At 57.2% G+C, this 13,165-nt stretch overlaps 11 protein-coding genes across 11 annotated transcripts; 5 read left to right on the forward strand and 6 right to left on the reverse strand.

The window, feature by feature from the left end:
* Positions 1-135: 135 nt before the first annotated feature.
* Positions 136-492, forward strand: BDZ90DRAFT_221324 (DUF1242-domain-containing protein; the record flags this gene model as incomplete). Its single annotated transcript, XM_025504469.1, has 3 exons — positions 136-248; positions 324-366; positions 433-492. Coding segments are annotated over 3 exons (216 nt in total), but the record flags the coding sequence as incomplete, so codon positions are not given.
* BDZ90DRAFT_275016 (hypothetical protein) lies at positions 488-1,601 on the reverse strand. Its single transcript, XM_025508859.1, has 2 exons — positions 732-1,601; positions 488-666 (listed from the first exon to the last, which is right to left on the reverse strand). Exons 1-2 carry the CDS (start codon positions 1,533-1,535, stop codon positions 601-603), a joined length of 870 nt encoding a protein of 289 aa, XP_025361293.1. The 5' UTR covers positions 1,536-1,601; the 3' UTR covers positions 488-600.
* A 185-nt stretch (positions 1,602-1,786) lies between these two features.
* On the forward strand, positions 1,787-3,350 carry BDZ90DRAFT_221121 (hypothetical protein; the record flags this gene model as incomplete). The annotated part of the gene is made up of 3 exons (XM_025504460.1): positions 1,787-2,724; positions 2,800-3,019; positions 3,096-3,350. The coding sequence occupies 3 exons, from the start codon at positions 1,787-1,789 to the stop codon at positions 3,348-3,350; spliced, it is 1,413 nt and encodes a 470-aa protein (XP_025361294.1).
* A 31-nt stretch (positions 3,351-3,381) lies between these two features.
* Positions 3,382-4,210, reverse strand: BDZ90DRAFT_205488 (pyridoxamine 5'-phosphate oxidase; the record flags this gene model as incomplete). Its single annotated transcript, XM_025503940.1, has 2 exons — positions 3,382-3,454; positions 3,531-4,210. Coding segments are annotated over 2 exons (753 nt in total), but the record flags the coding sequence as incomplete, so codon positions are not given.
* A 406-nt stretch (positions 4,211-4,616) lies between these two features.
* BDZ90DRAFT_232811 (putative Rpo26-18kD subunit of DNA-directed RNA polymerases I, II, III) lies at positions 4,617-5,797 on the forward strand. The gene is made up of 4 exons (XM_025506394.1): positions 4,617-4,744; positions 4,832-5,168; positions 5,242-5,617; positions 5,698-5,797. Exons 1-3 carry the CDS (start codon positions 4,716-4,718, stop codon positions 5,317-5,319), a joined length of 444 nt encoding a protein of 147 aa, XP_025361296.1. The 5' UTR covers positions 4,617-4,715; the 3' UTR covers positions 5,320-5,617; positions 5,698-5,797.
* Positions 5,448-7,074, reverse strand: BDZ90DRAFT_232812 (putative RPT4-26S proteasome regulatory subunit). Its single transcript, XM_025506395.1, has 4 exons — positions 6,734-7,074; positions 5,886-6,657; positions 5,698-5,814; positions 5,448-5,617 (listed from the first exon to the last, which is right to left on the reverse strand). The coding sequence occupies exons 1-4, from the start codon at positions 7,026-7,028 to the stop codon at positions 5,542-5,544; spliced, it is 1,260 nt and encodes a 419-aa protein (XP_025361297.1). The 5' UTR covers positions 7,029-7,074; the 3' UTR covers positions 5,448-5,541.
* Positions 7,075-7,266: 192 nt separating this feature from the next.
* BDZ90DRAFT_280184 (putative TIF34-translation initiation factor eIF3, p39 subunit) lies at positions 7,267-8,671 on the reverse strand (the record flags this gene model as incomplete). The annotated part of the gene is made up of 4 exons (XM_025509250.1): positions 7,267-7,635; positions 7,723-8,213; positions 8,309-8,489; positions 8,588-8,671. The coding sequence occupies 4 exons, from the start codon at positions 8,669-8,671 to the stop codon at positions 7,267-7,269; spliced, it is 1,125 nt and encodes a 374-aa protein (XP_025361298.1).
* Positions 8,672-8,795: 124 nt separating this feature from the next.
* Positions 8,796-10,144, forward strand: BDZ90DRAFT_232813 (putative het-c2 protein). The gene is made up of 4 exons (XM_025506396.1): positions 8,796-8,859; positions 8,940-9,083; positions 9,158-9,555; positions 9,630-10,144. The coding sequence occupies exons 1-4, from the start codon at positions 8,830-8,832 to the stop codon at positions 9,655-9,657; spliced, it is 600 nt and encodes a 199-aa protein (XP_025361299.1). The 5' UTR covers positions 8,796-8,829; the 3' UTR covers positions 9,658-10,144.
* An 86-nt stretch (positions 10,145-10,230) lies between these two features.
* BDZ90DRAFT_214482 (hypothetical protein) lies at positions 10,231-10,634 on the reverse strand (the record flags this gene model as incomplete). Its single annotated transcript, XM_025504192.1, has 2 exons — positions 10,231-10,422; positions 10,497-10,634. Coding segments are annotated over 2 exons (330 nt in total), but the record flags the coding sequence as incomplete, so codon positions are not given.
* Positions 10,635-11,024: 390 nt separating this feature from the next.
* Positions 11,025-12,208, forward strand: BDZ90DRAFT_232815 (hypothetical protein). Its single transcript, XM_025506397.1, has 2 exons — positions 11,025-11,328; positions 11,394-12,208. The coding sequence occupies exons 1-2, from the start codon at positions 11,091-11,093 to the stop codon at positions 12,128-12,130; spliced, it is 975 nt and encodes a 324-aa protein (XP_025361301.1). The 5' UTR covers positions 11,025-11,090; the 3' UTR covers positions 12,131-12,208.
* On the reverse strand, positions 12,121-13,153 carry BDZ90DRAFT_232816 (hypothetical protein). The gene is made up of 3 exons (XM_025506398.1): positions 12,749-13,153; positions 12,465-12,692; positions 12,121-12,397 (listed from the first exon to the last, which is right to left on the reverse strand). The coding sequence occupies exons 1-3, from the start codon at positions 13,094-13,096 to the stop codon at positions 12,242-12,244; spliced, it is 732 nt and encodes a 243-aa protein (XP_025361302.1). The 5' UTR covers positions 13,097-13,153; the 3' UTR covers positions 12,121-12,241.
* Between the last annotated feature and the right edge of the window lie 12 nt (positions 13,154-13,165).

Here is a 13,165-nt window from a genome sequence, read left to right on the forward strand (position 1 = left end):
CCTTAGATTCGAGGGCATCGAATCAAGCTACCTTCTCAAGGCCAGGAGAGCCAGAGCCAGCCATGGTGAGAGCCGGAGAGCGTTGAGTCGTAAAGAGCTGTTCGATGCTGATGCTATCTCCTCCTCGTCTTCCGTCAGTCGGCCCTCTTCAACTTCCAATCGCTCCTCCTCGTCATTCTCCTCCTCATCTGCACGTCGACGTACGCTAGAGCCACTGCGCCTGGCCTCATCGACCGCAACAAGGCTGGGTGAGCGTGATGTAAGGCGGGAATAACGCTGACCATCTCACGCTGATACGAATCCTGTCTCACCTCGTCATTTAGCTTCTTTGGCCTCTTCTTCAAGATGGCGAGGATAGGTGAGCAAGTGCGGCAGATATCTGTGTATGAGCCTCCGTTGACTGACACATCATCCGTGTCTCCACCAGGCGAGAGGCTATCGCCCTATGTGTCAATAGCCTGCCTAGTCATGGCCGTATATACTCTCACATGATCAAGGCAGAGGCAGAGAGAGGAGGTGGGAATCGACATGCATTTGGTGATCAAGGCTGAGGAGGGGCTACATGTACAACAGATGTGTTCATTCGACGCACGACGTTGCTCAATCATCATCGTCGTCCGAATTGAGCTCAGCCGCAAAGGCGGCGAGGGAGGCATTGAACCTCTTCTGTGGGGGGGGCCAAAGCGGCAAGTCAGCCAGAATTTTCGCGCAACGTCACAGCATACACTCACCTTCTTGACAGGCTTCTCGTCTGCATCATCGCCACTCTCCCCCTCCTCATCATCATCTCCGTCGTCGTCGTCGTCATCATCATCTTTGTAAGGCTTCTTGCTTCCGCCCGCCGAAGTCCTCTTGCGCCTCCCTCTTCCACCCCCATCGTCGCTCACGGGCATATCGGCGCCAATGGCCTTCATCTCCTCCTCGAATTCGCGTTTCTCTTTAATTTGCTTTGCCTTTTCCATGCTCAGCCTACCCTCCATACCTACTTCAGCAAGGAGCTCCCTCAAAGCTCTGATCTGCGCCTTTGGCGTCTCTGCCGGCGGCTCCATCGATGTGAACCACTTGCTCCACTGCTTGCGTACTCCGCAAGCTACGACGAATTTCTTGAGCCTTGCCATCTCTTCCTCTTGAGGATCAGATGATGATGTCTCTGCCTTCTTTGAGCTCTTTGTCGCCTTCTTTGCTTTTGGTTCTCGGGGCGTCTTTGCCTTCTTTTTGGGCTTTGCCTTGGAGGTGGACGCACCCGCACCGTCGTCATCGTCCAGCGAGCTGAAGCCATCGTCATCGCTGCCATCTTGATCATGGCCGCTGGCTGATCCTACCTCTTCTACCGCTGCGACTGCCTTCTCCGCTGCTCCCTTGATGACGTCGCTCTTGTGCTCCTTGAGCGCGTCGTCGTCGACTTCAAAGTGATCTGCGAGGGCTGCGCGAATCTTGCGCACGGTGACAGTGATTTGGCCATTTTTGCGATGATCCTCGCGGACGAACTTGGCTACGAAAGACACGATGTCGTCGTCTTGAGGCAGCTCGGCCATAATGATGGCGAGCCGCGGGCGAGATGGAAGTGGACGTCTTGGTCGAGAAGAGGTGAAATTGACGCGACGCTGCTCGAGCAAAGTGTTGGTTCTGCCTCGACATCGGCCTCGACTCGACTCCAGTCAACGGACCGGGGCCACAGTCGCCGAGGAGACGAGGGGACGACGACGACGGCTTGAGCGGCGTGCATTGGATTGATTCCTTCTCGCCGCGATACCCAAGCCCAATTAGCATCTGCTCCCTACTCATCATGTCATCGTCGCCTGCAACGGGAGAGACGTTCCTCGTCATTGGCGGATGTGGCTTCCTCGGTCACAACTTGGCATCCGCCTTGATCGGTCGCGGCGAGAGCAAAGTCCACATCGTCGATGTTCGTCCTCCTCCTCAGCATTTGCTCCTCGACAAGGCTACATATCACACAGGGGACATCACTGAGCTCAACAGCATCAAGGACGTCATATTCAAAGTCAAGCCTGATGCTATCTTCCATACTGCCTCACCCGTCGCCGTTGCCTCGCTCTCACAACAGATTATGGAAAAGGTCAATGTCGAAGGCACAAGGAACGTCGTAGAGGCTGCAAAGGCGACGAATGTTCGCAAGCTCATCTTCACATCGAGCGCAAGCGTCGTCTTCACGGGCGAGGACCTAGTCTACGGCGATGAGAGGTTGCCATTCCCCGAGAACATCTTTGACGTCTACAGCCAGACAAAGGCAACGGCAGAGACCATCGTCCTCGAGGCCAACACGCCGGACAGCGACAAGGGCGTAGTACCAAAGACGGGCCTTCGTACCGTAGCTATCCGACCAGCCGGCATCTTCGGTCCCAATGACCGTCAAGCCATCCCTGGGTTTTTCAATACTCTGGCCTCGGGCAAGTCCAAGTACCAGATCGGCAACAACACCAACCTCTTCGACTGGACCTACGTGGACAACGTCTCTCACGCTCACCTTCTCGCATCAGACCGCCTCGAAACCAACGGCTACGATGTCAGGCTGCTCGCTTCCTTCCACCTGCCGCGCGTTTTGGGCGAAGAGGAGAGGCCAGAACGAGGCGTACCCACGAGCGAGAGGAGACCAGACGTGTCCGGCGCAAAGGACTATGCTCGCTCGCTGCCCTCGACTCTGTCATCGACCACTCGCGAGGAGACGCTCGACGTACGACCCGTCGTGCGCAACAAGTACGACCAGTGAGTGTGTCCGAGCGTAATCAGCAGAGAGACAAGCTCTCGAGCGCTGACTTGATATTTCTCTTCGCCCTCAAGGTTCTTCCACTTCGTCCATCCGGATGTCCCCTCCCCCAACTCTCCCCTGCCCGAAGTGCCCCTCACCTCAGAATACATCCCAGTAGCGGGCGAGGCCTTCTTTGTCACCAATGGCCAGCCGATGCCCTTCTGGGACTTTGCTCGTGCTTTGTGGTCGCAGGTGTCGCCGTCCTTTGTGGCCTCTGGAGGCAAGCCCTGGGTCATCTCGAAGGATATCGGCGTGAGTAGTGCAGGCGGGTCAGCGAGCTTTCGACCTCCCAGCTGATCCCCCGTTCCTTGGCCTCGTGCTCTCGCAGCTCACCCTCGGCGGTCTCTCAGAGACTTTCGGCTGGCTGACTGGCAAAGAGGTGACGCTGACCAAATTCAAGGTGGCCTTCTCGTGCGCGACGCGATACTACAACATAGAAAAGGCGAGGAGGGTGCTGGGCTACGAGCCGCGAGTCGGCATGCAAGAGGCCATCAAGAGGAGCGCAGACTGGTGGATGTCGACGCCTGACGGTCAGGCCTTCAAGGCACAAGAGGCTGGCAAAAAGGTGGCCGTAGCGCAGTAGATGTCACTGATTGTACATTGCATTTGAAAGCTCAGGGAGCCAATCGATCGATCTTCCACTGGTCCTCTGCAGGCGACTTGTTCGAGTCTGCTGAGCGGGTGTACCTGCGAGTGGTAAAATGGAGGCGAGTGGGTCAGCGAGGGCAACGGAAGACTTTGATGGCACTTCGCCCACACTCACCTGAAACGATCGTGAAGACGGTTAGGCCTGCCGCTCCAAAACTCGACCTCGTACGGGTCGATGCGATATCCACCCCAGTACTCGGGCACAGGGATCTTGGGATCCTCGCTGCCTTCCCACTTGTCACTCTCTGTCAATCCCGCCGCACCGGGAACTCCAAACTTCTGCTCCGTCTGCCTGACCTTTTGCTCCAGCTCCTCCCTGCCCCCTGCAATGACGCTCGACTGCGGTGAAGCCCAAGCGCCGATACGTGACCCAACTGGCCTCGAGTCAAAGTACTCCTGCGACTCCTCCTTGGGCACTCGCGTCGCCTTTCCCAGGAAGCGGACGGAGCGATGCAGCCCATCCCAGAAGAAGACGCACGACACCCATGGGTCGGCAGCGATCTCCCTTCCCTTGCGCGAGTCATAGTTGGAGAAGAAGGTGAGTCCCTTGTCGGGCAAGATGCTCTTGAGAAGGACAACGCGGGAGGAAGGGCGAGGAGGGTTGACCGAAGTGTCTACGGTGGAGAGGAGCATGGCCTCCGGTTGGGAGACGCCCTGTTGCTGAGCATGGGTGAACCAGCGTTGGAACAGGGCGAGGGGTGAAGGTGATAGATCATCTGCGTCGATGCCTTCGGTGTGGTATTGCTGATGGGCGGTGATCTTGACCGACGAGGATGAGTCAGCAGCGGCGTTGACCGTCGTTGATGTCGACGTCGACGTCGATTGGCTGCGCTTCTCAGAGGAGAAGAGGGCAGGAGGGATGAAGTCGGTCATCCTGGCAGGAGAAGGTCGTGTCGCTGCAGATGAGATGAGGCGATGGGCACGACGATACGATGGTACCAGCAGTGACCTGGAGAGCATCGATTGATGGTGTTGGTTGCTGAGAAAGATGCAAGCCACTTCCTCCTCCGCGCCCGCACAGACATTGGACTGCCTGCCATTGATTGCCTCCGCTTTGTCTGTCCGCCCTCAGCCCACATCATCCACCGTCTCGCGTGGCGACTGCAACGACGCCCCGCCTCGATTTCTCCCTCTTCCGTCTGGCCGCCGTGTGGTTGCTTCGCATCTCACATCGCCTCACTCCGCCATTGTCCATTGTCCATTGCCCTCTACTTGAGCTCCCTTCCCTCGATACACACCCGCATCAGCATCCGCATCGCCGCCGTATCAAACCTAGCTCACTGAGCTTCAGTTAGCCATCATGTCGGACCACGAGGACAATGCCGAGGGGTAAGCATCGAGAGCGATGAGACGGCCAACGACGATCGTGTATGCTCACACCATTCTCATCTTGCTGGCCTCTTTTCGCGCCCATAGATACTTCGAGGAGCAGTACGATGACCCAGACGCAGCCATGGACTACGACCCGGATGCTGACTTCACCATGGGCGATCAGAATGGCGCCGACCCATCCACGGCCAACGCAGCTCAGAACGGCATCGTAGAGAGCGGCGATCCGGCAGCCTACGGTGCAGCTAGTGGAGAGGCAAACAAGGAGAGGATCACCACGCCCTACATGACCAAGTACGAGCGTGCCAGGATCTTGGGAACGAGGGCGCTGCAGATTAGTATGAATGCACCGGTCCTCGTCGCGACCGAGGGAGAGACGGATCCTTTGCAGATTGCCATGAAGGAGCTGGCAGCAAGAAAGATTGTGAGTGCATACAGAAGCAGAGATGCATGAATAGGTCACGGCGATGGGCTGACTTCTCCATCTATTCTGTCAGCCCCTCATCATCAGGAGATATCTGCCAGACTCGTCCTTTGAGGACTGGTCCGTCCAGGAGCTCATCCTCACAGAGTAGTAGTAGCCCCGACCCAAGCATCAGCCGCGGCATCCGTTTCGTCACCATTCGCCTTTTGTCTTCATAATCCATCCAGCCACTTCAGCACGCAAAGAGAGATCACGACGACCACGACCACAACGACGATGATGTTCAGTCTGATGCCCACTGGGTCGCATTGCTCTCTGTGACGACTTGATACAATGCGCTGCCAGACTTCTGTCTTCCTCCCCCTTCTCACCGCTACATCGCCGAGTAGTCAATCTTGCTCTCGTGCTTCTTTGCCTCCTGCAGCTTACGACATGCCCTCATGAAGTCTCTGTGAGCAGTGGGAACAGGACCAAGAACCAGGTCAGCAGGTGGTTCGCTAGTCTGACGTCCGGCGCTGAGCCTACTCACTCCTGCAGCGTGTAGTCGCGGTCTTCTCGAATAGCGAACATGCCCGCTTCGGTCGCGACGTTGCGCAAGTCGGCGCCATTGAAGCCGTCTGTTAGCTTGGTGATGGCCTCGTAGTCACTGCGGGGAAACAAGTCGGCATCAGCAATTACTCTCTCTGGATTCTCATCGCCAACGCCACGCCCACTCACAGCTCCTCCTTCTTAGCAATCGATCGTGTGTGAACCTTGAGAATCTCCAGACGACCTTGCTCGTTGGGCAGCGGGATCTCAATCTTGCGGTCAATACGACCCGGACGCATGAGTGCTGGGTCCAAGGTGTCGGGTCGATTAGTGGCCATGATGATTTTCGTCTTGCCCAGGTAGTCGAAGCCGTCCATTTGGTTGAGGAGCTCCATGAGTGTGCGCTGGATCTCACGATCCGCCGATGTGCCTTCACTGAAACGACGACCACCGATAGCATCGACCTCGTCGAGGAAGATGACCGTCGGCTCGTGCTGCTTTGCGTAGCCAAACATCTCTCTGACCAGCCTGGCACTCTCTCCGATGTACTTGTCGACGATGGCCGATGATACGACCTTGAGGAAGTTCGTGTCGAGCGTAGCAGCCACAGCTCGAGCGAGGAGCGTCTTACCCGTCCCTGGTGGTCCGTAGAGGAGAACACCCTTTGGCGGCTTGATCCCTACACGCAAGAAGAGCTCCGGGTTCATCAAGGGCAGCTCGATGACCTCTCGCAGCTCTCGAATTTGCTCTCCCAGACCACCAATACCGGCAAACGACGCCTCTCCTGGATCTTCCATCGACATGTTGTAGACGAGGGGGTCGACCTCTCGCGGCAGAATGCGCATAATCGTCAACGTCGTCATATCGAGGGACACGCGCACGCCTTGCTTGAGTTTCGACTTGGGGACTGCTGAGCGAATGCCGACGACGTAACGTGGGCCTGACGAGGCTTTGACGATGACTACAGGGCGATAACAAGGGGAGTTCGAGTCAGCATACAGGGTAGGGTGGCACGCAGGCAGCCGCCTCATACTCACACCTCTCATCGTCGAGCTGCTTCAATACCTCTCCAATGATCTGACCAACAGACTGCAATGCCTTCATCGAGTTCTCTGTCCTGTCAAATTCCTTCTCAAGGTCACGTAGACCGAATCGCATCTTCTTGAGGTTCTCGGATAGATCCTCGTGAGCCTTGAGCGACTTCTTGAAATTGCGCAGCGCCTCTTCCCTACGCGGGTCTCCCGGCGCCAGCAGTGGCTGTGTCTCGCCTGAAGAGGGGCCAGCCTCGGCCTGGTTAGGCTGCTGCGGCTGCTGTTGAGAAGGATCGGACATGACGAGGCGGTTTGGTGATGAAGATGGGGTGAAGTGACTGGCCAGGAATCAAGTCTGAGTTGCGTTGGCCTGCGCGAGTGGAGAGACGGACGACGGACTCGCGGGCCGCGCGTCTGACCAGATTGGCTGCTCTCTCTCCTCTCCGCCCACAGGCCACACGCCACGCCGGCAACCACATCACGACGCACTGCTAGCTCTCAGGGATAAATGGTACATTGACTATCACACACTCGCCCGCCTACAACTCTCCCTCTCCTACATCGAGCTCATTGCCATACGGGCGAGCACGGAAGAAGGTGTCGTCAAAGGCATACATGCGAACGTAACCGTCCTCTCCACCACTCGCGTATCCTCGACCATTGGGCGAGATGGCAATGGTGTTCAAGGGACCAAAGTGACCTGGGATACGTGCCACCTCCTCTTCAAATACAATGTGCCAGAAGCGGGCCTCGAAACGACCTTGGCGGGCTGACGTCGTTGTCACGTTCATGGCTTCCTGACCACCCCCGACGATGACGTAGGGGCGAGTAGGGTGAAGGGCAGCGCTGTTCAGGGGAGTCTCGGTGACAAAGGTCTTGAGCACCTGAAGCGGGTCCAGACCAATGACCTAGGCGTGGAGAGCAAGAAAGAGGGATTGATCAGCTAAATGCTCGTTTGACCTTGGATCCCCGCCGGTTTGCTCGCGCGCCCTCACCTTTGCCGTCTTGTCCTTGCCCGACGTGATGCAGTAGGTCCTATCTCTGCTCATCTGAATATCGGTGATGATACCCTCGTGCGCCGACACGCTCGTCTCCTCGAGCTCCGAGTCAATGCCCGTCTCTGGCTCCTTTGCATCGTGGTAGTACATGGCCACCTTTCCATCCTCGTGTCCCGTCACAATGTACTCGTCGCAGGCTGCAAACGCCGCTACCGTCGCCTTGGGCCCCGAGAAGGTAATAGTGCGCGCAGGGTCCCTCGACTGTCTTGACCACTCTCCCTCTGTGCGGTTGATGTTAAACGTTCGCAATGCTCCCTTGTATCCCATTCGCGCCTCGGTGATGGCCAGAATCTGGGTAGAGTCCTCAGACCATGCCACCCTCTTGATGGCAGTCGGGAACTCCCACTGGTAGAGCTCCTTGCCCGTTGCCACCTCCCATAGTCGCAATGTGTTGTCGGCCGATCCAGTGACGAGGAGCGTTGACGTCGCTGCGAAAGAGTGCCGACGACGGAGAAGTACGGTCAGCTCCCAGTCCTGCCTGCATACATCCATCCATCATCCGATTCGCCATCGCCCTGCTCACCATCCACGTCTACGGACCAGACGGTACCGTTGTGCCCTTCGTACGTTCCGAGCCTCTCTCCGTTGTGTGAGAACCAAGCATTGACGACCTGATCCTTTGATACTGAGAAGAGGAGATCGCCCTCGCGGTTGTACTTGATCTGGTTGAGCGAACGCTCGTGGCCAGACAAAAGGATGGGGCGCTGGCGTGGTGGAAGGCAGAAAGAAAAGTTCCGTTGTGAGTACGACGTTGAGAAGATGCTACCAGGCCATCATTCCTTGCTGCGCTGCCCGCACTCACCATGATCTCGCAACTGTCGGTGAGGTCAAATCGAAGCAGCAGCCGATGTCGTCGACGATGCAGCCAATCCGGGCCCACATTCATTCTTCCAAGACTTCACACCCTCAATCGCCCCGTGTCACGTGCTCGTGCATTTCGCCACGCGACACAACGCACAGACCATTGCATCAGGGGATGAAGCGTCGAGGGAAACCCCGCGTCGTCGAGAGTTCCCCTTGCATTCCTACCATCTTCACGACATCATGCCCACCTACTTTGAGACAGTCAGCAAGGTGAGTGAGCGGAAACTGGTCTCAAATCTCACCATTGCCCTTCGCTGACCAGCTTTATTTCTGGTAATCTTCGCCGCTAGTCGTACGCCGATGTACCCATCACCGACGAGGGCATCGACACAGATGGCTTTCTCCAGGCAACCGAGGGTGTCGTCAAGCTCTTTGACCTCCTCGGTAATGCTGCCTTCGCCATCGTACAGAATGACATGAACGGCAACGTCAAGGTGCGCAGCAGCGATATCCCAATGAGGAAGAGCAGTACACTGATCGCTGCATATACTCATTCGTCCTTGCCCAGAAAATCCGCGATCGTCTCCTCGCTTCACCCGCCCAATCAACAACGCTCGAAGCGTTGGTACGCAATGAGGGCAAGCCAGGAGACAAGAAGCGCCCAGCGACAGAAGGCCTCATGTGGTTGCTGCGCGGTCTCGACTTCACTGCCCAAGCATTGCGACGTTCCCTGACCAACCAGTCCGAGGAGCTCAGCGAGTCCTTCACCAAGGCGTACGAGGGAAGTCTCAAGCAGCATCACAACTTCATCGTCAAGGGAGCATTCGGTCTGGCAATGAAGGCGTGCCCGTACCGAAAGGACTTCTACGCTAAGCTGGGAGAGCCACAGGAGATGGTTCATGTGGAGCTTGAGAAGTGGTTGGCTGCCTTGGAGAAGATCGTCAAGAGGATGCAGGCCTATTATGCGTGAGTGTGGCGGTGTGTGCAGCTGTGCTTTGGGAGCGTCTTTGCTGACGCTGTCATTCCTTCGCGCCTCGCAGCGAGCACAATCTGGCAAAGGGCTTCTAAGCCATCGACGACTGGTTCGTCGTGCTACCTCCGTTACCCTTGATCCCCTCTCGATATGGAGACTCAATCCACATGCGCGGACTTGCTTCAATCTGAGTGTCAGCGTGCCATTGCAGAACACTCACACCCGCTGCGAGGAGCCAATCGAAAAGGGGTATCGTTATTCGCAAGAACAAGAAAGCCACGCAGCGAGAGAGATGTCGTCGCCGCGGGCAATGGCTGAAGAAGCAGCGGGAATAGATGACCGTGGACTTTGAACGAGAAGAGCGCTGCATGAGAGTGGCGATGCCTCGAGCCTGCGAGGACCAAGACCAGCGTGCCTGCTTAGGCGTGGTGTCGCACGACGGGCGCATGGATGCCCCTCGCATGTCTCGAAGCCCCCGCAGCATGACCGACCCTCAGTCTGAGGTTGTTGATAGCCTCCTCATCCAACTGGACTCCGCTCCCTGCCTCTCCATCGCGCTCCATGACCGTTTCCACCAGTCGGCCATCCTCGCTCCTCTTTGCATTCCCACCGCCGCCATTGTTATTCTGCTGAGCCTGAATGGCCGAGTCGAGTGCCGCGACAGGCGGTGGGCGCATGACTCCAGGTGCAACGCAGAGAACCAGACCATCGTAGATCTGTCCGCAGTTCATCGAAGGATTATTGTCCTGAAGTAGCGAGAGGGGAATCTTGTACTGCGCAGCAATGCTCGAGCAGGTGTCTGCTGGGGTGCAGCGGTGCACTACTTGGCAGTCGTTGCCATATCGGCCGAGGCAGAGTTCCTGGCGGCAGCGAAGGGGGTGAAAGGTCAGCGACTTGAACAGAAGGTGTCATTTACAGGTGCTCGCCCACTTACATGACCAATCTCGAGGGTCTCGCAAGTCGGGCCAGCTTCAGGCAGATTGAATGCAAGAACCTGGTAGGTAGAGACCAAGTGACGCTGGCCAATTTTGTCGCATGTATCCCCGGCTTGGACAATGTAGTTGCGAGTGCAGGCCGTAGAGTTGGAAGAGTACTCGTGGGCAGAGACGAGTAGGCTCGACGATGATGCGAGGCAGACGAGGGCTATGAGGGTAAAGAGTCGCTGCATCATCTTTGCGTGACGAGGTGCGATGGGAGGTGTAAAGAGTGTGGGGAGGCGCGCGAATGTTTGCGGCTGGAACGTCGTTGCAGACCGCCTTTCCCTGTCGTCAGCGTCGTTGGGTGAAGAGCGGGTGGTATTGAGGAGTAAATAGGGAGGATGAGAAAGTGAAAGAGGAGTTGTTCGGCGCGGCGCCCGCCTTGACGCTGCTGCTGCTGCTGCTCTTGCTGCTGCTGCCGCCGCCGCCGTCGCCTCGCCGCACTCTCGCTCCGCCACTCTCCTCTGGTGCCTGCGCTCCCCGCCCACGAACAACACCAGCCAAGGCAGCACACATGCGTTTACGGGTGAAGCCCTCAAATGTCATTGACGATGGCTGAAGAAGACTCAAGACGTGCAAATGATAGTCAGGACAAGCCTACAGACAACGATGATCAGTACAGACCTTCGGAGCAAACTAGACCCGCACGCCATCCCGCCACTGTGCGACGCTACAAGGAAAATATCAGCGTATCAGCGCTTCGCCTTCACCTCCTCTTAATATCCTTTGGTACGGGACTTCTTGATGCCGCGACCTACTCAGATCTTGGCATCTTTGCATCCAACCAGACTGGTGAGCATCGCTCACCGGCTCACCAAGCCTTGACAAATGCTCATCTGCCCTCTCCTACTCGCCAGGCAATACCATCATCCTCCTAGTCGAAGCAATCAACCGTGCCAATCGCTCCTCCAATACGTCACCCTCAAACGCAGACGTCCTCTCCGTGGGCATCAGCCTCGCCTCGTTCCTCAGCTTCGGTCTCCTCTTCGGCCAGATAGGCGTCTCACGCTTCGTTGGGCCTCGCACCCGAGGCTGGCTCATCTTCTCCACATTCGTGCAGGCCGCCTTTCTCTTCATTGCTTCCCTCCTCGTCCAGGTTGGAGTGCTCAAAGTCGGCGCTGATCAGCGGGACAACCAGACGAGTGCGACTCTCACCGTCTTCCTGCTGGCGGCAAGCGCGGGCGTCCAAGTCGCAATGGCCAAGAGCGTCAATGTCAAGGAGATCCCCACGGCGATGCTGACCTCGCCTTATGTAGATACCCTCATCGACAAAAGCTTATTTGCCTTCAGGATCAGAGGCAAGGACGTGGCCAGCCGTAACGTACGACTGGGCTACTTTGCCTTCTTTGCTTCGGGTACCGTGGTTGGAGCCGCGGCGAGGGCGTACAGTGGGACGGCCACCGTGCTGTGGATTTCCTTCGCCTTGCGTAGTGCCAACCTGTTCTACATTTTGGTGGCTCCAGGTCATACAGAGAGACACGGGAAGAAGGATGAGAAGGAGGAAGGTGAACATAGGCTCGAGGAGAAGGCGACGACAGACCCAGGCGACTCAGGTAGAGCAAAGGGTAGGCGTAATGATCAAGGACCCTAGAGGGCTTGGGTCGTGAAATGTGCACCGAGTATACCATAGACAACAGAGCACGCTTCATCAATGCAGCATTTTCCTACACTCGCATTTCTACGCCCTGCCCACGCCGCGGTATCACGGCTCGCTATCGTCTGCCACCTCCGCCTGATCGCCGCGTCTCCCGCTATCTTCCTCTTCATCGCTCCACTTCCAATCGATTTCGCTGAGATCATCGAGATGGTTGCCACCAAGGAGCCAGGACGGTGCTCCTATCACTCGGGTCTTATTACCCTGCACACGGAAGGAAGGAATTTTGAGCGCCGCAGCCACAAAGACGTCCCTCTTCCCGTCGACCTACCTCGGTGAAGATGAAAATGGGCTTGCCGTTGGGACCTCGCACCACCTTTCTGCTCTTTTGCTTGGCTGGGCCTGGCACGTCGATCTTGATTTGTTTTCTGTCCCTGGTGATGGGCAGCTCGAGAGCAGGCGTGCTCTCCCTTGGCGCTGGATCTTTCCCGCCGCCCTTGCGTTGACGAATCGCTTCGCGTTGAGCCTCGAGTGAGTCTGTAAAGGAGCTCGATGCGGGCTGAACGATTGATGTCAGTCGTAAGCTCCTGGCAGCCTGTCCATGCCTTGCCTTACCTCGTCGCTGCGTTGCCCCGAGCCAACGCCACTCAAAGACATTTCGCCCAGTTGCATGCCCAGCGCTTCCTCCTCGATGCCCTCCTCATTCTTTGACGAGTGGAAGTCAAACAGAGTGCCGTCTTCACTCGTCATCCCCTCCTCTCCCGAGCCTGACACCTGAGACGTCTCTGGCCCTGAGCTCTCTGCCGTGCTGCTTGTGCCCTGGAGCGAGTCTGGCTGGAAAGAGGTCGATGCTGACTGCTCCACGGCTTCGCTCGACGAGCTCCAGACGCTGGTGCTAGCCTCCTCCAGCGACGATGTCAGGCTATCGTCTGCCCCTCGAGCCGCACGTCTCTGGGCCGACATCTTGAATGAGCGCTCTTGATAGCCTTGGAGGATTGCAATGGACCGGAAAGAATGACGGAAAGGGGCGGG

This window comes from Jaminaea rosea, assembly GCF_003144245.1.
Source record: "Jaminaea rosea strain MCA 5214 unplaced genomic scaffold BDZ90scaffold_9, whole genome shotgun sequence".
Lineage (NCBI taxonomy): Eukaryota > Fungi > Basidiomycota > Exobasidiomycetes > Microstromatales > Jaminaea > Jaminaea rosea.